At 39.3% G+C, this 25735-nt stretch overlaps 2 protein-coding genes across 2 annotated transcripts; both read right to left on the bottom strand.

Moving 5' to 3' along the window:
• Window positions 1-9603: 9603 nt before the first annotated feature.
• LOC127442335 (proteasome subunit beta type-5-like) lies at window positions 9604-20695 on the bottom strand. Its single transcript, XM_051700292.1, has 3 exons — window positions 20437-20695; window positions 17132-17438; window positions 9604-10395 (listed from the first exon to the last, which is right to left on the bottom strand). Exons 1-3 carry the CDS (start codon window positions 20650-20652, stop codon window positions 10109-10111), a joined length of 810 nt encoding a protein of 269 aa, XP_051556252.1. The 5' UTR covers window positions 20653-20695; the 3' UTR covers window positions 9604-10108.
• A 3093-nt stretch (window positions 20696-23788) lies between these two features.
• psmb11a (proteasome 20S subunit beta 11a) lies at window positions 23789-24937 on the bottom strand. Its single transcript, XM_051700912.1, has one exon. The coding sequence runs from the start codon at window positions 24935-24937 to the stop codon at window positions 23789-23791; it is 1149 nt and encodes a 382-aa protein (XP_051556872.1).
• Between the last annotated feature and the right edge of the window lie 798 nt (window positions 24938-25735).

The following is a 25735-nucleotide window of genomic DNA, read 5'->3' as shown; positions in this document are numbered from 1 at the left end:
CAAAGTGCATACTCTGAGAGCAAGTAATGTGACTCTGCCATACTAGATTATTTTATACCAAATTTCAAGTGCCATTTTGTGTAGGTCTAAATAGCCTATTCAAGCTCACATTGAATCTATATTTGGTCACATGCTATAGGTTTTGCTGTGTGGAAAAACAAAAATTCACTTCCTAAAACATCATTATTGTAGAGATAACTATTTTTTGTTTACCAAGCTAGCTAGCTAAGCAGCCAATTTATTTATTTTAGTTACTTATTTCAACTAGGGTCCCTGGTTTTGCACAAAAGCAGACATAAAAATTGTCTACACTGAGAGCAAGCAGTGTCACAGATTATTTAAAACCAAAGTGCAATTTTGTGATGTTCTAAATAGCCTACCTACGTTCACTTCAAAATGAACCCTACATTCTAATCAATATTCAGTAAATTACCATTTGGGTTTTATGTGTAATCCAGCCTGCTTTGTTAACTGAGAAATCAAACTTACTGGGTTCATTTAAACCAGCAAGTGTTTTGGTCCTATATTTACCTAGCAGTGTGTTTAAAAACGACCCAGATTGGGTTGTTTTTAACCTAGCATTTTTTTAGAGTGTGAAAGGAATGGACACCACAGTTAGGTAAACAGAGCTGGATGAGCTGCAAGCAAAGGACGTTGACATGAGCTCTCAAGGTAAAGGACGAGCCAAAAATACGACAAAAAATTGCATAACACATTCTTTTCATTACCGTACCCCAGCTCATTGTGTCCCATAAAAAGTTAGTTAATTTCCATAACATGATCTATTCATTTCCATGCCAGCCAACACAGAAAAAGACTGATAGGACACCTACTGCAATCTAATCTCCTCACCCATGATCCATTGACCTTGTCACTCTACTCAAATCCTCCACCCATCCCATCATAGTTGTCCATTACAACCCTCACATAACCCACTACTAGATCTGTTAATTATGCTCAACACCATCCAGTGGCTGCCAATCAGTGCCCTGACGTTCAGCCCACTGTATCATCCATCAGTGGCGGCAGGCCAAATGCATCCTTTCTTATTACCCTCATGTCACTGCCCAAGGGAATTACAAGTACTGTGCCAGTGGAGTAGCCTGCAGCAGAGGGGAATGGCTTGAGTAACGAGCTGGAGGTCCTTAATTAAGGCTGGTCTTCCACAGCCATAAGAAGGGTGGAGGCATTGATTAGCCTCAACAGGAGCGTAGGGGAGATGGACAGTTATACAGGGCGCTCTGGGGGAGATTAAGTAGGCAACTACATGAAAAGAGAGGACTTCACACCTCAGAGACTCTGGCCCTTGGTGAGCAGGAGGCTGGTTCTGCATATCTAAAATCCCTGTTACAGCACCCACTGAGATGTTAAAGGGATAGTTCACCCAAAAATGAAGATTCTCATCATTTACTCACCCTCATGTTGTTCCAAACCTGTATGACTTTCTTATCTTTTGTGGAACACAAAAGGAGATAGGAGTTAGGCAGAATGTTCAGTCACCATTCACTTTCATTGTATGGAAACAAATTGCAATGAAATGGAATGGTGACAGAGGCCATCAGTCCCTAACATTCTGCATAACATCTCCTTTTGTGTCCTACGGAAGGATCAAAGTCATACTGTTTAAGAGCAACAAGATGGCGAGTAAATGAAGACATAATTAGTGACCATTTGTAATATTCGGTTAACTGTGAGGGTTCACGAACAGTTATTCGGTTATTCGTCTGGAGTCAGGACTCTGGAATAAAGAACGTTTATTGCAATGCATATGCGTCAAACACTCAAAATAGCAGGTAATAAAGTCCATAGTGAGCAATGAGCTTAAAAAGCACAATACATAGATCTTCAAATGATAAAATCACTCAAATTAAAGTCAAACAAAAATAATCAAACTATCACAGCCTGTAACACAGTATTCTTAACCAATGGAAAATACCTAACTGAAGTGCCAAACCTGATATGTGCTCTGCCCGGCCAGGTTCACATTCCTGCAGCAAACACAAGTATTTTCATGTGCATGTAATGTGCACAAGACTGCTGCAGTTTATTAGCCTCTTCAGGATGCTTTGATTTTTAAATGGCTTAGCATTTAACTGGTAGAATTACTGTCTGCATACCTGAGCAAAAGGGAAAAAATATTGATGTTAAGTGAGATGCAGCGCAATGGTCAGACGTTTGTCCAACGCATTTAGATTGGAAAAACAGCGCAGACGTACATGAATACAGGCGCGTCAGTTAACTGAATAATGAATGTTCGTTTTTTAATGAACTATCCCTTTAAACTCTTCATACCGAAGAGAATGAGAGAATTAAACTAGATTCACATTTTCTGAAGAGGTACTTGGCAGTGCAAAACTGGATTTGCCAGGGTTTTATGCAATTAATAAGGTGTTACCAGTGTTCCAATGCAGTTGCTTGGGTATCCTGGGTGGTTGCTTTCTGGCCCAAGTCAAAAGCACCCACCCCACCCTCTATGGCTATGTTTGCACAGGCAGACAAAATCAGATTTTTTGGCCTATCAGACTTAAATCGATTTAGGTGTTTGTGTCTAAACAGGACAAAAACACACAAAATCAGATTTTAACAATTTTGAAATCCACTTAAAATCTGATTTTTGTTAACGCATCTGTTTGAACAATCGGATTTCATGTGTTTTTTCACCATTCATTTTGTGCAACGGGTTATGTCAGCTTTCCAACAAGAAATCATATACTGCATTCCAAACGGCATAAATTTAAATATAAAATTATGTCTTTACAGGGCAATGTGAAGGGAAAACAATAATGATGGCCATGATGAAGTATTGTTACATATAGAATTTTCAATAAAAATGACAAACAGCGAGTTGAAAATGACTGTTTTATTACACTTTTTAGCCCCCCGAAACTCACATTGGAAGGTAAAGTCTTTGAGGGGAATAGGGCGTAGGAATGATCACTTCTGAATCGAACCACCGGTTGCAAGCCACCACAATGCGATAAGATATTGAATGTCTCGCGTGAATAAGGGATACTTGAGCATTGTATGCGCTTCAATATGGGTTTGGGTCCCCTTCAAGCGTTTCACTGCCCAACCCTTTAAGCTTTTGTTTGCACTTAAATATGGGTCACAAAGCCTTAAAAATGGGACATTTTGCGTAACAGTAAAACACATGACAATAGAGCTGTTCTGCCATGATGTAAATTTGTAGGCGAATACATCATTTCATGCCTCAGACGTGAATAAAAAAAAAACAAACAAAAAAAAAAAAGTGTATGCAATGAAATACGGCTTCAAAATTCACGTTTGATGTATGACTGTGTAATTTAAGTTGTAGAACAAAACTTCCACGTATCGTCAAGTAAACTTATTTTACTCATAAGTTGAAAAACCCTGTTATTAAAATTCAAAGGAAAATCCAGAGGGAACCCATGGCATACTCTTCTGGGTTTTTGGACAATAACCTGAACAGCATCCCAGGAGACGTCATCATTTCAGTTAAAACAGGACAGTTGCCAACCCGGTACCCTAGCAGAAACAAACATTATATGTGCCACCATTCCTGTTTTTTTTTTTTGTTTTGTTTTTTACAGCTTTATCTGTGACGAATGTGGTCACATTTTTATACTGCCCTCGTGAAAAACATAATCAATGGTGACTACAGTTTGAACAGAAAATTATCAGATCTGGCCACATATAACTTGCAGTTTAAACAGTCAAAGGCCACGTCCACACTAATACGTTTTAATTTGAAAACACGTCTTTTTCACTACTTATGGCCTTCCATCTACACTGAGACATTGCGTTTTTGACAGCGAAACCTGAGCTTTTCGAAAACTCTCTCCCAACTGGATAAATTTAAAAACGGCGTCTTCGTGTTGTAGTGTGGACACGAAAAACTGAGATATCTGAAACCGATGATGTATTTGTTGTCATTTGACAGTCATGGGATCCATTCAACCGAAAACAACAAGATGCCAGCCCATGTTGTTGCAGTGTTGCTGTGCCTGCTTTTCACTTTGATAGCTTTGTTAAAGAAAAATGTTACTTTGTACAACCTTCACACTGCATTCCTACAAAGGCGATAGTAAGTTTACTTGGAATTGCTGTCTGGCGACATAACACAAGGATGATTGCTTTTCAGACTGTACATGGAACAGCGATTCTTTCACATATGGAGTAAAGGGAATTTAAGAGTTATTTATACGTTTTAGTGTGGACCAGCAACTTTTGGAGAACGCTTGAAAACGGCAGTGTGGACGGAGTGTTTTGAAAACTTAAATGCAGTTTTCAAATGTATCCGGATTAATGTGGACATAGCCTAAAAAATTTCGGATTTGAAAATCGGGGAAAAAATCTGATTCTCCCTGCAGTTTTAACAAAGCCTATGATAGTAAGGTCCCTAGATATGTGTGGGGCCCCTTTTCAACTTAAGTATATGTAACTTTTTTGGCGCCTTTTATTGTCTGCCAGGCAACAATTACAGGATAACATTTCTTCTCCACAAGCTGAATGATTTAAGTTATCATTAAGCTGCTCGTTCTGGCCAAGGGTGTCACACATGCACACTGTTTTGCTGAGATCTCGATCTCTTCAGTCAGAGGAATGAGAAAACTGCCGATTAAAAATGGTTGAGGGGTGACACACATAAAGAGATTGAATATTGTTAATGAAGCTAACACCTTAAAGGTGCAATATGTAATATATTTACTGTACTAAAGCATCAAAATATCAGATATTTAGGAAACATGCTAAGTTGAAATACCAGCTTCTCCAAAAACAATGCTAAAGCCAGTATATTCTACTTTGAAATGTCCATTCTGGGGGAATTTCTGTTTGTGTTTTGGCCTGTGAGATCCCACCCACTGCCCATTTCCCAATAGTATTTCGACACCCTGAGTAGCCAGATTTGAAACAAGTTAGCAGGCAAACACAGCGAGCTGCAGCCATGGAAGCCAGCAATACATCTAGCTAACATTGACAGAGTTATAAAAAATCCACATGAGCTGGTTTATAATTTGCAAACAATAAAAGCATTGCAAACGTATACATTAGCTGATCAACTTACAGTGTAAGGCTCGTCGCTTGCCATTGTCAGTTTGCTCGTTCCTGTTGCGTGTCCTCAACCTGTGTGAGGAGTGGACGGGGGAGACAACTCTCTCCAATATTTTGAATTTGCACTGCAGTACCCATTTTAAATGCTTGATGTCAGTGTTACATATTGCTCCTTATAAAACCATTGGAAAAATTTGCTAGTGTGGAGCCAGCTTTAATTCACTTTAGCATGCTTCACTAATGAGAAATATTTTCTGGTTCATTAGTTACACAAAATTAATCACCAGTTATTTTGGTCCTTTCACGTATGCTAATCATATATGGATAAAATACAGTGCACGCACTCTATTTAGACAGGTATCATAAGGAGTATATGGTAGGAATGCTTTACACGGTTCTGTTACAGTGGGCTACTTACTATGGTTGACAACAGCACACCAAACTATTCCTGTCCGGCCAGCCAGCCTATGCTATTCAGCTTGATACACAGCGCCGCAATCTCCATAACCCGCTGTGAAAAGGAATAAAGTGCTTTTTTGCTGCTGGTGTCCGTCAGGCATGCTCAAAATGACACAGGGAGCAAAGGAACAAAAACACACAAAAGCAAACGTGACCACAGTCGCAAACATTTAAGTCTTAGATGCTGCTCCTCTGACAACAGCTCTGGCCTGGCTGTGTGTTTCACTCCCAGGGCTTCTGCACACTTGAGAGACACTGACAATAAAACAAACAGACATGCTACATTCATACAGTCAGATGTCATGGCCAGAGGTAAATAGCTTGTGTAACCATAGCACCTCGGGAGAGAGGAGATACTAATAATGGGTCTTTTACCTCCTTTGTTATCATGATAATCAACATCTGAAGTCTCCATCATCTAACACAATGTGAAAGGCCCCGTTTACACCTGGTATTAACAACAGTGATCTGATCACAAGTGGGTGAAAAACAAAGATCATATCACTCAGACCACATTAAGAGGTAGTCAGAAATCACTATAGCACTGTTGTGCAATGCGTCCCAGACAACAGCAAAGATATAACAACAGTCAAATTTCATGAATAGACCTACTTTGTAGCACAAATTCATCTGATCTTGTAACGTTTTTAAAATGCATTCTTAAAACCCAAGTTCAGTGGAATTAATGACCTCAAAATAATTAACATTACTATTAAGTGGAATGAGAGAGCACGCAGGACACGCCACAAGAATGACAAGAGCGTGACCGTCGCGCGCAAAAGGATGAAAAACAGCCCTTCTCAACACGAGGCGCCAGCCCCATCCTCCTCGTGCTCACTGAGTAGAGAGAAAGATGCGCGAGAAGAATCAAACGCAATTATACGCTGACGCGCACATTCAAGTACTAAAGCACGCTAATTACACAAGTCCTCGAGAGCCTTTGGGTGGACATGCAAGGCGCCGGGTGCGATTTCCTCTGCCAGATTGACTTCTTTTTGTCGATCCAGGAACACCATCTTAAATGAGGGGAAAAACTTTGTATTCTCTGTATTCAATCGCAACCACAGGCTAACACCACGAGCCTCTATATTTCCTCTTTGATCTGAGCTTACATCTTCCAGAAGGAATTATACGCCTATTTCCCTTGCAGAGTAACACGAAACAGTTGCAAGTGAGCCTGACTATAAATTTAAACAAATTTAAATCAGACTACTAAAGCAAGAGTTTTATCATATTTGCTATGGCCACCTGACAGATGGTGGCACGTGGGTGCATAAGGGTTATTTTTTGACACTGTGAAAAATCATCTCCCTGGCACCATGCTAACCAGCTGGTCTCTGACACAATCCTATTTGTTTGGCTTTGGTTAAGATACAGTTTTACTATTCAAACTACTATAGAGTTCCAATGTGTGTTGAATCACAGGACAAATAGTGTGAAGATGATGGAGAAACATTGTGGGCAAGCATCCCCTTAAGCAGGGTTTTAAATTTCAAGTAGTTCTTTTTCCTACATTTTTAGACCTTGAAGTGTAGGTTTATACTGATTACTCATGAGAGAGGAACAGTAACTGGGGCGGCCAAGGCTAACCAGTTATTCTTCCATTGCAATAAACAATGATATTTTAATATAATGTATGGCATGATGTCATGGATTGCATTCTCTAAAACCTAATCATTACAGATAATTAAAGGGATGGTTCACCCAAAAATACAAATTCTCTCATTTACTCACCCTCATGCCATCCCAGATGTGTATGACTTTCTTCTGCTGAACATAAAGATTTTTAGAAGAATATTTCAGCTCTGTTGGTCCACAAAATGCAACTCAATAAGGTCCAAAATGTTGAAGCTCAAAAAGAACATAAAGGAAGCATGAAAGTAATCCTTACAACTCCAACTATTAAACCTATATGATAGGTGTAGGAGAGAAACAGATCAATATTTAAGTCCTTTTTTCAATACATTATCCTCCCTGCCCAGTAGGTGGCAATATGCATAAAGAATGCGAATCACCAAAAACAAAAGAAGTGGATAAAGTGAAAGTGGAGATTGTGGCTGTGTCTCGTTTGGAAGGCTGCGTCCTCCGGAGGTCGCATTTGTCGGCCACATACTTCATCGAGACGGTCTTGTTTCAGAAAAGCGAGTAGGACACTTCGAATACAGCCTTCGAATGAGACCTTCTTTCATGGGAATTCTGAGGACGCAAGAGGTGTATCCTTCGTGGGCTCTCACAACCCACAATTCCTTGCTTCAATGGAAATGTCTAAAAAAAAAATGACACCAATTTGCCCCTAAATGTTCAAACGCAAGTAATGTTAATTCCTAAGTTGAAGTACCTCAGTAGATGGGTGCAGAGTCTATAATATGTATAACTATATTAATATATAATTAAAATAAAGTATTAGACTAAAAGTACACCTGTAAAATCTATTTTCTTTCTCTTTACATCATAACTCTCCTAAATGTTACCTCATACATTCCCTTACAAAGAGAATTTGTTACCTTCTCTCTCAAAGCGCTCGCGCTTGTTAAAGAGTGGCGTGCTGTCACAGCAACCATGTTACATTCCGTTTCCGTTTGTCCTATGAAGGCAGTCTCGTTTAAACGAGACTTGTTCAAAGGAGGACGCTCGGTATACTGCAGTCTTCAAAGGACGCGTCCTACATAGCATGCAGCCTTCGAAACGAGACAGCCATCGATTTCTTGGTAACACTTTACAATAAGGTTCCATTTGTTAACATTAGTAAATGCATTGGTTATCAGGAATAAACAATTAACACTATATTTGTTACAGCGTTTATTAATCTTTGTTAATGTTAGTTAATAAAAATACAATTGTTCATTGTTAGTTCATAGTGCATTATCTAATGTTAACTTTTGATTTAAAAAATGTATATGTTGAAATTAACATTAAGATTAATAAATGCTTATTAAGTATTGTTAATTGTTAGTTCATGTTAATGTTGTTAACTAACGTAAACAAATGAAACCTTATTGTAAAGTGTTACCGATTACTTCTATGCTCCCTTTATGTGCTCTTTGGAGCTTCAAAATTTGCATTGTATGGACCTACAGAGCTGAGATATTCTTCCAAAAAACTTCATTTGTGTTCAGCAGAAGAAAGAAACTCACACACATCTTGGATGTCATGAAAGTGAGTAAATGAAAGAATTTTAATTTTTGGGTTAACTATCGCTTTAAGGTAAAGCTGATGAGTATTCATAGTGCTTTCAAGAGTGATCTGGCCAACATCTAATTTCACCATTCAAATCAAATACACATTCGATGCTGCAGATTTTTTTTTTTTACCAAATTACCTCTAAAAACTGATTAGCATATTTGATTTGAAGTAAGGAATTCTCATCTCTTCATTTTCCCCCAGCAAAGTAATGGTGAAGAACTCCTCATTTACATTTATTGAAATCCTAATAGCTTTCCATCTGCTAACTAGCCACCTGTGGTATAGTTTTTAACAATCATTGGTGCTCAGGACTGCCACATCATCCCATAGCCTTACTAGTGTTTATTCCCAGCAGTAAAACTACTGAGGGGGCCAAAACAGATCCTTACATTGTAAAACAAAGAGAAAGAACAGTGCATACATTTGGTGTTGGGAAACAAGGCATGCTGAAAAGGAAATAAGAAAAATAAATGTAGCCTCTAATTAAAAAAAATATAAATACCAGGGACTGAATCTGAACCTGAGAAAAATTGTAAAACAACACAAAATACTATTCCAAGTTTTCTTGTCAGCGTAAGGTGTTAGGAGATTGTTATTCAGTTCAGTCCAGCAAGCATGAACACTAATAGCTCACAAGACTGGTGCAGACAATGGTACAATGCACTATTTGCATCTCTAAAACACTATTATGAAGCAGCGAGGGCAATAAGAGGGAGGAAAATAAGACACTCAATTCAAAGCCTCAGGCGAAACTGAAAAAGACAAAATTCTTATGCTGATGATGACAAATGGGAAAGACACCCAAAAAGAATCCCATAAAGAATAGTAGTAGTATTAAAAAAAAAGCCATCTGAGCACATATACACCATACATGTGTGAACGCACTTATCACCCGATACTTCAGGATCAAGAAACGAACAAATCACATAGATAGCAAAAACAAATCCAAGGTTTATTGAGAGTAGGTTTAGAAACTGTGGTAATGTGTGAATACATGAGAAGAACAGAAGCCCACTCCCACTCAGCGAGAGCAGGCCAACTGGAGTTTTGGCTTGTCATGTTTTCCACTGGGACACAGCGCCCCCTTATTCTTTAATCACAAACAACACCTGGAATTGAAGATCAATGGCTGGGATTGTAATACTAATGACACTGGCTGAAATTCAACCAATAACATGCGTGAGACAAATAATGGAAACTGATCTTACTTCGCCACTGAAAGAGAGAGGGGAAAGAAAAAGGGTGAGAGGGAAAAAGACAGTTTTGCTCATGTTTTCATGTACAAACGTACCAGCTCTGACAAAAAGATTTGGTATTAACTCCCACAAGAAAGTTATTCTGCTGATTTTATTCCATTCAGTTACCAGAAGTGCCTTTGATCCCGCTCTACTCTTACCCCATCCCATTCATTCTTTATCCTCAACCCATCCCTTTATGCTTTCTCGCTCTGGTACTTCTGGTGAAGTTGAAGAACATCTTCCTGAGAGACCCTCTCCCAACCCTCGCTGTGGATGCGGTAGAGGTTGACTTGACCTCCGCTGTAGGCATCACGGTAGGTGGCTTGGTAGATGGCACGGCGGCCCAGGTCACAGGCCTCCTCTATGGTCAGGTCATTGCGAAGGCCACTGTCAACAACACCATAGGCATACATGGAGCCCGAGCCCACAGCGAACAGGTCTCCACACACGCGGTTGCCTTCAGAGTCCACGTAGTACAGCCCTGTGATCAGAGGAAAGACAGAAGGATAGAGGGAGAGAGAGAGCATCAGTAATGCTTTATGCCCTGCTGTGTTAAAAAAGGAAAGGCAGGCGCCTCCAAGAAAGTTGAAAGGACTGAAAAAGCAGAACCCTTAAGAGAGAATTCAGAAGATCAATGTAAAGTTATGAACATAAGGTTATAAATAATGTTTCCAAAAAATGCAAGGTCAAATCCTTCTCTGCGGATACATACGAGAAATGGGAATCATGGGAAACAGTCTATTAATTATTTTTTTCTGCCAAATGTCCGTAAGAAAGGAAAAGTAAAAGAGTGAGAACTGTTATACCTTGCCAATATTAAGGCAAGCTAAGTATAAGCTGCTGACCACGCATAGGCAAACACAGCATCTGCCCTGTCCTGAAACGCCGCTCAAGGTGCTATTGATCGCTCCAAAAACACCTAAATTAATTATTGATCTATACCTGAGGACCTGACCTCTCACCCAAACATGATGGATGACATGGATCAAACTCAGTGAACTGGTGGGTCACTGTCTGTCTAGAAACTGTCTAGAAACGAATCACTTTTTCTGGCCAAGGCAAGCTCAAGAGTGTGTTCTACTGGCTGTGGTATGAGGAAACACACTCCTAACATGAGTAAAGCCCAGTAATGGTGACTAGGACCCATCTGTGCTCCAGGCTACAAATGAAATATTAATCAGCGAGTGGGACGTCCAAAACCAACTCACATGAACATTACTCCCAGTTAGGGCTGGGTAAAAAAAAAAAATGGATTAATGCAATCTTTATTTGAACAATCCTGATATTGATTCTTAGGGTGCTTTCACACTTGGTTCAATTGCTTGGACCGAACCGGAGTTAGTTTCCACCCCCTCCCGTTGCCCTCGCTGGTCACTGTTCACATCATATTATTTGGGTCTGAACACGTCGTTAAGGTGAGTACAAGCGGCAGCTGTTTATCACTGTATCTAGGTTACAACTCAAAGACGTCACTGTGTTAAGTGAAGTATTAAAGTTTGTCTCTTGACAAACAGAAAAACACTTGTGTAATGCAGATGCATTGAATGTGCAATGTTGTGATGAATATTAGCTTTTGTCTTCCGTGAGTTGTAAAGAATGTCAGCTGCTCTCTGAAGGCGGTGTATTTGGACACAAACAGGTAGGAGAAATGTATTATACCATAATAATTGCGACCAGGAGCCTGCAAAGGCGCAAATTATACGTCATCACAAGCGGTTCACTTCCGCAATTTGGTACGATTGCATTCATATCAGCAGCAAACTGTACTGGAGTTCACATGAACCGTACCCCAGACCTCCGTTTCAAGTGGACCCGGGTGCGGTTTGCAGGTGCACACCTGAGTTTGGAAAACAGCGTTCACATTATCCAAACAAACTGAATGTTGTTCGTTTTTGTGTTTCGTTCTAAATCTGTATCAATACCCAGCCCTACTTCTAACAGCCTCTACAAAAAACATGAAACATTCCTTTTGTGATTCCTTTGGAAACTTTAAGAAAAGTTCAAGCACTCCAAATTGGCTTAGAGGCATTTTAAGGACAGCGTATAAAATACAGTTTCAGAAGCGAGGTTCAGAACCCATAATCACTTTCGGCAGGCAAACTGTACCCTCTGAGCGCATCGTTAGCTCGACCCAATAGTCATTTTGTAGAGCCAAGTGCGATGACTAAAAACAGGTTAAAAATGCAAAAGGACGTCTCTTTCATCCGCAAGGCACCAGTTCTCATTAGGAGCGGAGTGTGAGGGTACTTGAGCACACTGAGAATTTTTACACACAACACCTGGGATCGTTTTTCTATGCAAGCTACCTGCATCCCAAAGAGAGGACTTAATAGAAATGCACGGAAAAGGGTGGGGAAGTAAAGTGACGCAGAAAAGGAAACAAAAGAGCCACTTGAATTTGTGAGACCTCATAAAGCCGAGGCGGCGGAGCAGGAGCGATTTCGGAATGTTACGACAGCATGGCGCCTCACACTCTATCACAAAGGTGACAGGCTTTGAGACATTGCAGGCTTAAAGTGTGACTGTCTGCATGCATATATAAATGGCAACTACAGAACAGGGAAGAAAAGGAAAAGTTATTGGCTGACTGCTCTGGTGATTGTCACATAGCTATGGTTGGTTAAGAGTGCCACTGATAAGAGCAGCTGCTCAGAAAGCAAAGCAACTCTGTGTACAGACATTGCCAGTCCACATCAGTTGAATGAGCCAGCATTGTATGTCTTAAAGTTGGTAGCCCAACTCTGCTGCTGACATTTGCAGTTCTTGGCAACACAGAAGTTGTCTACACGTTCATAGTAGGTGCGCAGCCAGCCGGTGGAACTTTTCATAATTTATTAAAAAAAAAAAAAATTACGTTGATACGCAATGAAAGGCATAGCCTAGAGATCATAGGAAATCCATAGCCCTTTTGCACCCACATGGTGCTGGTGCTCGTGAGTCTGTGCAGTCAACTCTCTCAGTTAAAGGAAAAGTTCACCCAAAAATGAAAATTCTCTCATCATTTACTCACTCATGCCATCCCAGATGTGTATGACATTCTTTCTTCTGCAGAACACAAACAAAGATTTTTAGAAGAATATCTCAGCTCTGTAGGTTCATAAAATGCAAGTGAATGGTGACTAGAACTTTTGGGTGAGAACAGAACAAAATGTAACTTTTTCACTGTACATCCTGTTCATGATTTCGAGCTCAAATACACTTCCTAGTGCTTGGCGCATGTGCGGAGCACTAGATGGCGTGAGCTTGAAGTGTAATCGTGCTTGAAATCATGATCGCCAAGGAGACTGCTTTCAAGATGTACAGTGAAGAAGAGTTATATTTTGGTCTGTTCTCACCCACAACCAACTGAATCGCTTCAGAAGATATGGATTTAACCACTGGAGTCTTGTGGGTTACTTTTATACTGACTTTATGTCCTGTTGAGGGTGAGTAAACAATTAGATAATTTTCATTTTTAAAGTTATTTTTTACATTTGTCTAAGTTGTGTCATTAATTGTCAATGATTTGAAACAAGGTAGCATAAAAAAGCAGAACCACCAAACTAAAGGTATCAGCAGATGTTGTTCTAAATAATTGGATATCGGTATCAGCACACAAATTCTGTATGGCTTGAAGGGTGCACAAATTTGTTGATTATAATGGGGAACAATCTACCACCTAGTTTTGTAATGAGTTTTAAAAACTATACTTAGTGCGGACATTATCCTAGCCTCTGATATTACTGATTCCTGGTTCAAGACCAGCAGTGCAGTGCCAATTTTTCCAGCTCTGACCTCTATTTCTTTGCTGGAAACGCATAGCATGGGGCCAGATTGGGCTCCGACACCAGTACTGTGTCAGTGGAAAAGGGGTATCAGCAACTGAGATCCAAAACACTTCTTAAAATACTTGACTAACAGGGCACATAAACTCATCATCGAATTAGTTCAAAACCAGCAATGACAACCACATTCATACAACAGCACTGATAATACAAGGACTAAAACTCTAAGGCATCTGCAGTCTCCTCAACATCAGTGGCGTACTACATTTTATCATCACCGTCTTTGTTAGATCCTCCCAGTTCTTTATAAAATGTATTCTTCACAGCAAACAGACAATTACGGATATAAATGTGCCAGACATCGTTAAGGCCATAAATGTGCTTGTTTTAATCAAGACTGATTTGATTTGCACAATCTTTACCTCTCTATTGAATCACACTGCTTTGTAACAGCCAATTCTGCTATTGAACTAACAGAAATCATTTCTTGCAAACCGATTGTAAGATTTACCATGTCATTTTGTAAGCCTACTAAGCAAAGGTTGTTTTTTGAGGTCACAATAGCCTGCGTCCCTCTGTCTGTAAACCCCAGTTGATCGAGCTGATAGGATTTTGCATGCGACCCGATTGCCCTGGCTGAGAGCCGCGTCCATCATAGCGTTGCTCCCTCCTGGCCCACAGTCAAGGGAATATTGATTTCCCATTACTGTGTCACTGTGCAGGGCCTCTTTAAACACATCAGCTGTGATGTAGAGCCAGTTACAGCACCCCAGTGTCTGAAATTGAAGGATGTAGCACTACCAAAGAGAGTAATTGCACTGTCGCCATCTGGTGGTAACAGGCAATACAACGCCGTCTTTCAATGATTGCTTGTGGTTACAAACCAAATTTAACAGCAGCAATTTATCTTTGTATATCTCAGTTTTCAGGTTTGCACTCCTCATGTTGGGAAGATACAAAATGAACTGAAAATCAGCAGAGCTCACCATTAAGAGCATTAGATTAAAAGCCTCTTAGAAACCTGCACGCATTGTCCAATTAACAAAAATGGACATCAATCAAAAAGCCAAGGTCTTGCGAGTCCGTTAATGTGCAGTTTGTGATTCATCTCTGAAACAAAGTTACGACGCTGCATATTAAAATAAGATTCCGACTACTGCTGGAGATTGGCAGAAAATTATGGTGATAGAGCTATTTTTACAAAGCTATTTCAGCAGAAAGCCTGGGTCAAATCAGCAAAGAAAATAAATCGCATAATTTGTCCCCATGCCAACTGCAGTAATCATTCAAAACAGGAATGGCAAATTCTGGACCCCCTCAGACAATCTTTCACATTGCAGATTACTGCTATGTTTCTGCTTGACACTTTTGATGGAAGCACAAACGGAATTAACTGCTTCAATTAAAAACATATATTGTTGTAAAGACAATTATGAAAAATGTGGTTTCATCATAATGCTCAGTCCCACTGCTCACTGGACAATTTTATATAGCTAAACACTAGTGGTCAACAATGTTTTTTCAAGGCTGATATGATGCTGCAGTATGTATATATAGTATGTATGTATGTATATATATATATATATTATATACACACACACACACTATATATACACTGATCAGCCACAACATTAAAACCACCTGCCTAATATTGTGTAGGTCCCCCTCGTGCCACCAAAACAGTGCCAACCCGCATCTCAGAATAGCATTCTGAGATGATATTCTTCTTACCACAATTGTACAGAGTGGTTATCCGAGTTACCGTAGACTTTGTCAGTTTGAACCAGTCTGGCCATTCTCTGTTGAGCTCTCTCATCAACAAGGCATTTCCGTCCACAGAACTGCCACTCACTGGATGTTTTTTGTTTTTGGCACCATTCTGAGGAAACTCTAGAGACTGTTGTGCATGAAAATCCCAGGAGATCAGCACTTACAGAAATACTGAAACCAGCCCATCTGGCACCAACAATCATACATGCGATTATCTAATCAGCCAATCGTGTGGCAGCAGTGCATAAAATCATGCAGATACAGGTCAGGAGCTTAAGTTAATGTTCACATCAACCATCAGAATGGGGAAAAAATGTGATCTCAGTGATTTGGACCGTGGCATGATTGTTGGTGCCAGATGGGCTGGTTTGAGTTTTTCTGTAACTGCTGATCTCCTGGGATTTTCACACACAACAGTCTCTAGAATTTCCTCAGAATTGTGCAAAAAACAAAAAAAATCCAGCGAGTGGCAGTTCTGCGGACGGAAACGCCATGTTGATAAGAGAGGTCAACAGAGAATGGCCAGACTGGTTCGAGCTGACAGAAAGGCTACGGTTACTCAGATAAACACTCTATACAATTGTAGTGAGAAGAATAGCATCTCTGAATGCACAAAACATTGAACCTTGAGGCAGATGGGCTACAACAGCAGAAGACCATGCCGGGCACTTCATTAGGACCATAGTGTTTCTAATAAAGTGCTCAGTGAGTATATATATATATATATATATATATATATATATATATATATATATATATATATATATATAGCCTATTTTAAACACAATATAATGACAGTAAATTGAAAGTTTAGTACATTGAAAATTGTTAAAATTAAATCAACAATTATTTTAAACAACGTTTAGTCTGCATATTTACTGGCCTGGACGATACATCAGACTATAACAACTAAAACATTTGAATAATACCCAAAAGGCTGGATGTATGAATAGCTGTGGATCTATTAAAGCAATAGTTCACCCAAAAATGAAATTCATCTTTTACTCACCCTCATGTTTGACTTTCTTCAGTGGAACTCAAAAGGAGACTTTAGGTAGAAAAGACTTTCTTACGTGGAACTTAGATGTTAGGCAGAATGTGGGGCACTGACAGCCCCAGTCACCATTCACTTTCATTGCATCATTTACCCATACAATAAAAGTGAATGTTGACTGGGGCTATCAGTGCCCCACATTCTGCCCAACATCTCCTTGTAAGTTCCACATAAGAAAGTCATACAGCTTGGAATGACATGAGGGTGAGTAAATGGCAACAGATGTTTAATTTATGAGTGAAATAACCCTTAAACATCTATTAGTTTAACATTGAGGATGTTTGCGGTAACTCTAAGCATTGCCGTGTTCTGACTGTTTCACAAAAAAAGTTACATATTAAAAACATGTTCCTATGTATTAGGTTACTTGTGTAATTACACTGTAACATGAAAACGAATGTAAAGTGTGACTGGATGCAACAATTTGTATGCGACTAGCCTAAAATGCTGAGAAGACATTATATAATAATTTCTGTTTAGTTGTAATATACATAATTATACAGATTTTTAACACAAACACATGTCAAAGTTTAATGTTCATGCTTTTGATGTTTACAAATAACCAAAACATTGTCTGATCAAGTTGTAATCAACGAGACATTACAATAAAATACGTATGTGATATTTACCTGGCCCTCTCTTGTCCCAGCCGCATACCATTGTCCCCATACTGAGGCCCATGCCTTTGTACTGATACACCATGTTAGCCAGGAGCTTGGATGCAGCCGCTACTGAAATGCGCTCTTTGTTGCGCAGCTCATAGATGCGGCACTGCCTGGCCAGCAGGCGCTCCCAGAAGCTGCAATCTGCAGCACCTCCTGCCATGGTGCCTAGCAGGTAAGGGTTGATCTCAATCACCTTCTTCACCGTCTGCGAAGCGATGTAGGAGCCCGCTGTCGCTCTGGAATCCACAGCCACAATGACTCCATGCTGAAACTGAGAGATGAGAAGAATGTTATGTGTGTGAAACTCATATATTTGATACAAATGCTGATATAATTTATTGATCGTGGATAGACACTACTAAAGAAAATATCAATATTTCAGTCTTTTTACTCCTAGTAGATAGTGAATCACCAAAAACATAAGAATGTGAAAGTGAAAGTGGAGATTTATAGTAAAAAATACGACTTAAATATTGATCCGTTTCTTACCCTCACCTATCATATCGCTTCTGAAGACATGAATTAAACCACTGGAGTCATATGGATTACATTATGCTGCCTTTATGTGCTTTTTAGACCTTCAAAGTTCTGGCCACCATTCACTTGCATTGTATGGGTCTACAGAGCAGAGATATTTTTCTAAAAATCTTTGTTTTTGTTCAGCAGAAGAAAGTCATGCGAGAAAATGTGAAGTTTAATTTTTGGGTGAACTATCCCTTTAATGTTATAAAGTATCAGTCTGTTTGCTTTCTGACTAATAGGCTAACACTGACTTGCGTATAATTTGTCAAATGCAGTTATGTGCTACGACACACGTAAATATGTATTGTGCCTTTGAATATATTAAATGAAAGGCAAAGCCAGATTTTTCACATTTAAAACCTGTTGATGTGAAAACATTTTGCTGTTGTTCTGGGATTGATTTGCACTTTTCGCACCAAACTACATTCATCTCTAGGAGACAGAATGCATCTCTTTCCTGAGCGGTATGATGTCTGCATGGTTGCATGGTTTGTTTGTTTGTTTCTTTCATTTTTTTACGCCATGCCAGCTTCTATGGCTATATTCATGGCAGGAACCAGGTTTAGTTATTTAAAATAGTTAAATAAGTTAAATGAGGTGTTTAGATTCATTTTTCCTAAAAACCTTAAAACTAAATTTGGATTCACTTGATTAAAAACCTTTTCAAAAGAATCAACTGAATAATACAGGTTCCTCAGATGTGTAGAGGTATGACAGTCCAGTAAAATATGTTTAATGGATAGTGGGTTCTGACAAGATGAGCACTTTGGTGAATTGTATCCTGATAGTAAAAATTGGTGTGTGAGTCTTGTATGTCCTATCCGGCATCGTGTATAAATGACTTGATCCCAGCGATTATTAAAAGGGAACACATATCTTGTTCCAACAACAAGATTTATTTCTCGTAATTTGTTGTTTAAACATTGATCCCACTCCGACTGCCATTTGTTTTTGATATATACATTCAGAGTTGGTTTCAGATCTGTGGAAGATACAGGGCATTTTACTGGTTCAGTAGATAGTGCTTCCCTGGCAGCTCTGTCTGCTTGTTCATTACCGGAGATTCCTGAGTGTCCAGGTACCCAGCAGAAAATAATATTAAAACTCTTTGCTTCAAGAGATGACAGTTTGATTAAAATCTTCACGATTGTTGGGTGATCAGTTTTAGTAGCTTCCAGTGCTTCAAGACATGATTTTGAATCAGTTATTATTAAAAACAAATGTTGTGGAGCAGTCTCAATAAACTTTAGTGCCAGTAGTAGAGCGTTTGCCTCTGCAGTGAAAACTGAACTTTGGTCAGGAATGCGGATACCCTGACACAGTTGGTTTGTTGCAAAAGCTGCTGCCACTTTATTTCCAGATTTAGATCCATCTGTGTATATTGGGATATGTTGTGGGTATACTGCTCTTATGTCCATAAATTGTTGATGGAAATCATTCGGATGCATTTTGGATTTTTGGTTGCGTGGTCCCATGGTGTTTATACTTGCGTACTATTGTTTGTACAGATGAATGTGGTGCCTTCAGGCATTTGGAAATTGCTGCCAAGCATGAACCAGACTTGTGAAGGTCCACAATTTTTTTTTCTGAGGTCTTGGCTGATTTATTTTGATTTTCCCATGATGTCAAACAAAGAGGCACTGAGTTTGAAGGTAGGCCTTAAAATACATCCACAGGCACACCTCCAATTCAGTACACCTCCTATCAGAAGCTAATTGGCCAATTGCCTAAAGGCTTGACATCATTTTCTGGAATTTTCCAAGCTGCTTAAAGGCACAGTTAACTTAGTGTATGTAAACTTCTGACACACTGGAATTGTGATATAGTCCATTAAAAGTGAAATAATCTGTCTGTAAACAATTGTTGGAAAACATACTCATGCCATGCACAAAATAGATGTCCTAAACGACTTGCCAAAACTATAGTTTGCTAATATTAAATCTGTGGAGTGGTTAAAAAATGAGTTTTAATGACTTCAACCTAAGTGTATGTAAACTTCTGACTTCAACTGTAGATACACTGTAAATCTTTGCCAGAAGTCCAAACTCAGTTTAGTTCAGCTACTTGACTTTTAAGCTTAGTGAACCTGCATTAAATGTGACATTTTTGTCTTCAAAGATCATTACAACAAGAAGAAATCACAAAAAGTACTTATGAACCACTAAGACTTTCACAATGGATGACCAATGTAGGCCACAATGAAAAAGCATATTTGGTGCTGTGTCATTATGACTGTCTCTGAGCTTTGACAACATACTGGAGAAAAGCGGGAGTCAGTCTGTATGAATTCATACTGTAATGAGCCCCCATTTCAACTTTCATATAGACTTAGCAATACTATTTACAAGATTAAAATGTCTGTTTTGGTGACACGTGTGGTTGATTGCTGTTATTATGACTGAAACTAACTGCTGCAGGTGTTATAAACAAATTCAACGTACCATTCCACCTTTCATGCTAAAGTAAAACTCCAAAAGTGCTAACCAAGTCAAATAAACCAGTTTAATAAGAATACACTGGGCTACTTGGCAACTGGGAGTATCTAACTGGCTCCCGCTCTAGTCAGTTTAACATTCAGCCTCTATTCTATTAATTACACACACCGTATAATCATCAGGTGCATTTTGGAAAAGACACTCGCTTCAGGTGTATTATAAATGTTATGCTGAGGACTTACGAATGTTAATGATGACTACATCGGTTTCAAACTGGCCAGATGCTAACAGCTGCTGGCTAAATGAACTCACTTTGAATGCTAAGGTGGTCGTGCCGTGAAGGAACTCGATTTTTCTCTCCGGTTCTTCCTCTTCACCCAGCGGTGTCACGGCGAAGTTCAGACTGTCTCCCAGAGCGGCTCCGAAGCCCAGATTCGTTTGATTAAGACCGCAATCGTGCGCGAAAGGCCGGCTAAAGCGATCACAGAAATCCGCGGACTCACTCCTCAACACACTAGACAGAGCCATGTTTGAGATTAATCACAAGCGGCAGTGTTCTGCTTCATGTACAATATACGTAAGGGATGTGAAGATTGAGGAGCTACAGCGCCATCGAAAGCCCTGGATGACGCGTGACGAACTCCAGCAAAGCGGACTCGAAGATGAGGGGCTGTTCACACCGACTGCATTACTGCGTCCATCTAGACTTTTACCGTTGCGCCGCGTCTCGCTCTTTTTTTTTAAACGCCGTGTCTAGTTAGAAAAAAATCTAACCTTTTTAGATTTTTTTTCCTCCCCAATTTGGAATGCCCAATTATCAATGCGCTCGAAGTCCTCGTGGTGGCGTAGTGACTCGCCTCAATCCGGTGGCGGAGAACAAATATCATTTCCCTCCGCGTCTGAGACCGTCAATCCGCGCATTTTATCGCGTGGAGGCTTGCTATTCTCTAAAGCTATTCTCTAAAGCATCCATGCACAATTCACCACGCGCCCCACCGAGAGCCAGAACCACATTATAGCGACCAGGAGGAGTTTACTCCATGTGACTCTACCCTCCCTAGCAACCAGGCCAATTTGGTTGCTTAGGAGACCTGGCTGGAGTCAACCTTTTAGATATTTTAAAGGGAAATACGGTTCAGTCTGAACGGCCTCTAATGCTATAATTTGATTCATTTATTTTATATAGAGAGACACATTTTTTAGACATTTCATAATTGAAGGAATATTCCGGGTTCAATACAAGTTAGGCTCAATCTGCATTTGTGGCACAATAATGATTTCCACAATTATTTTGACTCGTCCCTCTGTTTCTTAAAAAAAAAAATTTTGAGGTTACAGTGGTGCACTTACAATGGAAGTGAATGGGGCCAATATTTGGAGAGTTTAAAGGCAGAAATGTGAAGATTGTAATTTAATAAAAGCACTTATATTAATTATTCTATTAAAACTTGTTTAGCTGTAAAGTTGTTTAAATCGTCATTTTTACAGTCATTTTAGGGTTTGTTGACATTACATCATCATGGTAACGAAGTTGTAAAATTGGCAATAACTTTACACACAAAAGGTTAGTAAGCAATTTTATCGCACTAAAATCATGCTAACACACATATTGTTATGTCTTGTGGCCAGGGTTAGGAGGGTCACTTTTAAAATGTATTCCACTACAGATTACAGAATACTTGCTGTAAAATGTAATTTGTAACCTATTCCATTAGATTACTCAAGGTCAGAAAAGTAATCTAAATATTTTGGATTACTTCTTCAGCACTGGTAGATTTTTTTCTCGTTTTGAATATAAAACATCTGCCAGTACAGTAAGAAAAAATACACATGTTAAAAATACATTTTCTGAGAAAAAAGCCTAAATATCTTATGCAGGGTTGCTTCTAAAACCAGTTAAAGCAAACTAATCTTGTTTTATTTTTAGATATTTTTACAATACAAAAATGCTCATCAAGTGTAAGATTTTTGTCATATCAAAGATCAAAAATTATGATCTTACATGGATTTTCTTGATATAAAATATGATTAAATGGCTAGTGTTAAATGGCTAGAAACAGCATTTTACCTTAGCATAAAGCGAAATGTTCAAATGACAATTTGCAGAAGGTTTATTTATTTATTTATTTTATTATTTTGGTGGGGTGGGGGATTTTGTCCCCTTTTTTACCCAATCTGGAATGCCCAATTCCCAGTGCGCTTTTAAGTCCTCATGGTCGCGTAGTGATTCGCCTCAATCTGGGTGGCGGAGGATGAATCCCAGTTGCTTCCGCATCTGATACCATCAACCCGCACATCTTATCATGTGGCTTGTTGAGCACGTTGCCACAGAGACATAGTGAGTGTGGAGGCTTCACGGCATCCACTGCGGCATCCATGCTCAACTCATCACGTGCCCTACCGAGAACGAACCACATTACAGTGACCACGAGGAGGTTACTCCATGTGACTCTACCCTCCCTAGCAACCAGGCCAATTTGGTTGCTTAGGAGACCTGGCTGGGGTCACTCAGCACACCCTGGGATTCAAACTAGCAAACTAGCGAACTCCAGGGGTGGTAGCCAGCGTCTTTTACCACTGAGCTACCCTGGCCCCTTTTACACAAGATTTATTTCTATTTCTGCTGCTCCAAACTTACTTTTCTGTCTGCTTGTATGAATGTAACATATCTTAAGAAAGTGTTTCACCACTGTTCAAACGCTCTTTGGATCGCATCATTTATATAGAGAAATGTTTTCCAACTGAATAGACTAAATATTAAATGGAACAATACAATGCAAAGTAATCTCTTCTGTAATCAAATTACTTTTTGATGTAACTGTATTCTGATTACTAATGATTTAATTTGTAACTAGAGGAATACAGTTAATAATATTTTGTATTTTAAATACATAATCCCGTTACATGTGTTTCATAACTCCCCAACCCTGCTTGTGGCAATAATTTTGAAACAGTGAGTATTTTAATGTTTACGGATTGGCTCCATTCACATCCATTAAGTGCCTCAATGTAACCCAGATTTTTGCTTAAAGAAAAACAGGGACAAGTCAAAATAAATTTTTGAGGTAATCAGTATTATGCCACAAATGCGATTGAGCTTAACTTGTATTGAACCAGGTATATTCCTTTAATTTACTGATTATTCTCAGTCAAATAAACTGTAATACAAGACAACATGTTTTGAAACTAAAAGTTTGTGGGATTGAATATTGATCTCAAAGCTATACATTAAAGAATAAAGAAAATCTGCAAATTATTATTTATTTATTTATTTTAGAAATTAATTATCCTTTGCTCAAATATTTCAAATAGAAAAGGCAATTTGTTTGAAATAATAGCAATATATCAGAAAAATTGACAAGAATAAGTATATGGATGCAATGTATTAATCTATTATGTTAATTTGGATAAAATAAAAAATAACATAGAAAATCTAAAATAACTTTATTTTTGCTAATAGAGTCATATAGTATTCTTGTTTTTACCTATTTAATTTAGCTATTTTAATTTAATTTAGATCTATCCTGTTAAGTATGTCACCTGATTTTCTTTACTAACAAATACTATTTATCTTCATCACATTCACATTCAGTGCATGCAGTCTTTTTGTTTTTCCACCTCTTGTCTCCCCATCCTCAGAGCAGGCTACTGATTACTGTATATATCAACCTCTCTCTTCAACCAGCTCATCTGCCTCTCTATTCTGTCTCTCTCTCTCCCTCTCTTTAATTTTCTCCTTCTTTCTTTCCCTCTCACTGTAGTACTCCTCCTTAAGATCCTCTCTGGCTCTGCGTCTGCAGCCATGGGCAGTGATGTGGAAAAGGTCTACATTATTCCCAGAATAGGCATCCCTGTGAGTTGCTCTAAAAACAGCCTCCCGGGCCAGTCCCACAGCCTCATCCACAGTCATTCCCCATCTCCAGCCATCATCAAGCACAGCATATGCATAGGGTGACCCTGAGCCCACTGAGATTATCTCTCCTTTCAGTTGCAGGCCATCACTGCACACATAGCACACACTGGGTCCAGACTGCCCTCCAGTTGTCGACAGAGTACTTTTTGTAATCGGATCTGACACTGTTTGACTTAGTGCATTGGGATCCTTCAAGAACTCCTTCTGTGTGTTTGTTGAGGCCATTTTCTCACTGTCTAGAGCTGATAGTGCACCATTATTTGTAGATAAAGGGGTATTGTGTTCCATTGCTTTCATAACTTCTGCCATTTTTATGCTGGCCTGTTGGGTTGCACTCGTTATCCAAGTTTCCTCTCCATCCCATCCACACAGAGTAGCTGCCACACACACTTCAGTGCCTTTGAATGGATGAAGCATCATGGAGAGCAGCTTTGCAGCTCCACTGACGGTAAGTCTCTTGCGGTGCCGAAGCTGGTAGAGCCTCATTTCACGGGTGAGGATTCGTTCCCACAGCATGCAGTCTGCACCACTGCCAGAGGTGGTGACCACCAGGTGAGAGTGGATGGGCAAAATCTTCTGACTTATTGGGCAGCATATTAGACCCTTGCAGCTGGCCCGAGTATCTGCAGCAGCTATCACGCCACCCTGAAAGGTGAAACCAAGAGTGGTTGTACCATGTGCTAGCTGAAAGGGTTGTGAATGGGGTGACATGCAGGAAAAAGTTATAGGAGCTCTGTTTTTTCTGCTGCTCTGTTGAGGGGGAAAAAGAAAATTAAGAGGACTGTCTCGGTCAAACTCAAACGGTGTCCTCCAAATGGATGCCAATTCTTTTGGTAGGTAAGTACACATGCTGGTGTCCACAGGGGTCTCCAGAAAACCACAGACATCCTGCAGAGCCATTTTGCCTTTTTATAGTGAGATAAATGAAACCGTACGCTGGTGCAATGCTGAGTCTAGAAAGTCGCACTAAAAGAAAGGTCCCCTCTTAAAGCGGGGATTTATATAGGAGTGTACACCCAATGTACACCCATACACATATCCCCATGTATGCAGGCACATTACAGACATATACACAGAGAATATGTTGTTTCAGCAAGAATCAAAGCTACTTTTCATATCTGATACTATGTTTGTGTTGTCGCCATTGAGGCACAACAGTGAAGCGACTCTTCAAACATAACTTGTGAAAGTGCTGAGAGTATATCTCAATGAGCTTAGTTTGCTAAATTCTCTCATACAAATAAATTAGGACACTCACACATACGAAGAGATTCACTTTGATGTACCTTCTACTTTCTGTTAGTTTCCAATTGAGTCATGCTTTCAATTTAAACTCCACAAAAAAAAAAAAAAAATGTCATAAAATATTTATGAGCAAATAAACCATGCTGTGGATTACAAAACTAAATTACATTGAAATCAGTTGAAAAGTTTATCAAAGGATTTTCCCAGTTTTTTCAAAAATGTATTTATTAGTTAGCAATCATATAGATATTTGGTATCAGATGATATACAAGTTTAATGGAATATTCAGGGTTCAATGCAAGTTAAGCTCAGTCGACAGCATTTGTGGCATAATATTGATTACCACAAAAATTTATTTTGACTTGTCCCTTCTTTTCTTAAAAAAAAAGCACAAATCTGGGATACAGTGAGGCACTTACAATGGAAGTGAATGGGGTAAAACCTTAAATGTTA

Source organism: Myxocyprinus asiaticus, chromosome 6, assembly GCF_019703515.2.
Source record: "Myxocyprinus asiaticus isolate MX2 ecotype Aquarium Trade chromosome 6, UBuf_Myxa_2, whole genome shotgun sequence".
Taxonomy (NCBI): domain Eukaryota; kingdom Metazoa; phylum Chordata; class Actinopteri; order Cypriniformes; family Catostomidae; genus Myxocyprinus; species Myxocyprinus asiaticus.
Note: the sequence above shows the minus strand (reverse complement) of the source record. Positions and strands in the feature narration are given on the sequence as shown.

Excerpts from the sequence above, each read along its gene's own strand:
- LOC127442335 (XM_051700292.1), bottom strand. The coding sequence starts at position 20,652 with ATGGCTCTGTCTAGTGTGTTGAGGAGTGAGTCCGCGGATTTCTGTGAT. Across the intron at positions 17,439-20,436 it reads CGACCACCTTAGCATTCAAA|TTTCAGCATGGAGTCATTGT; the intron begins GTGAGTTCATTT and ends CTCATCTCTCAG. Across the intron at positions 10,396-17,131 it reads CTGGGACAAGAGAGGGCCAG|GGCTGTACTACGTGGACTCT; the intron begins GTAAATATCACA and ends CTCTGATCACAG.
- psmb11a (XM_051700912.1), bottom strand. The coding sequence starts at position 24,937 with ATGGCTCTGCAGGATGTCTGTGGTTTTCTGGAGACCCCTGTGGACACC.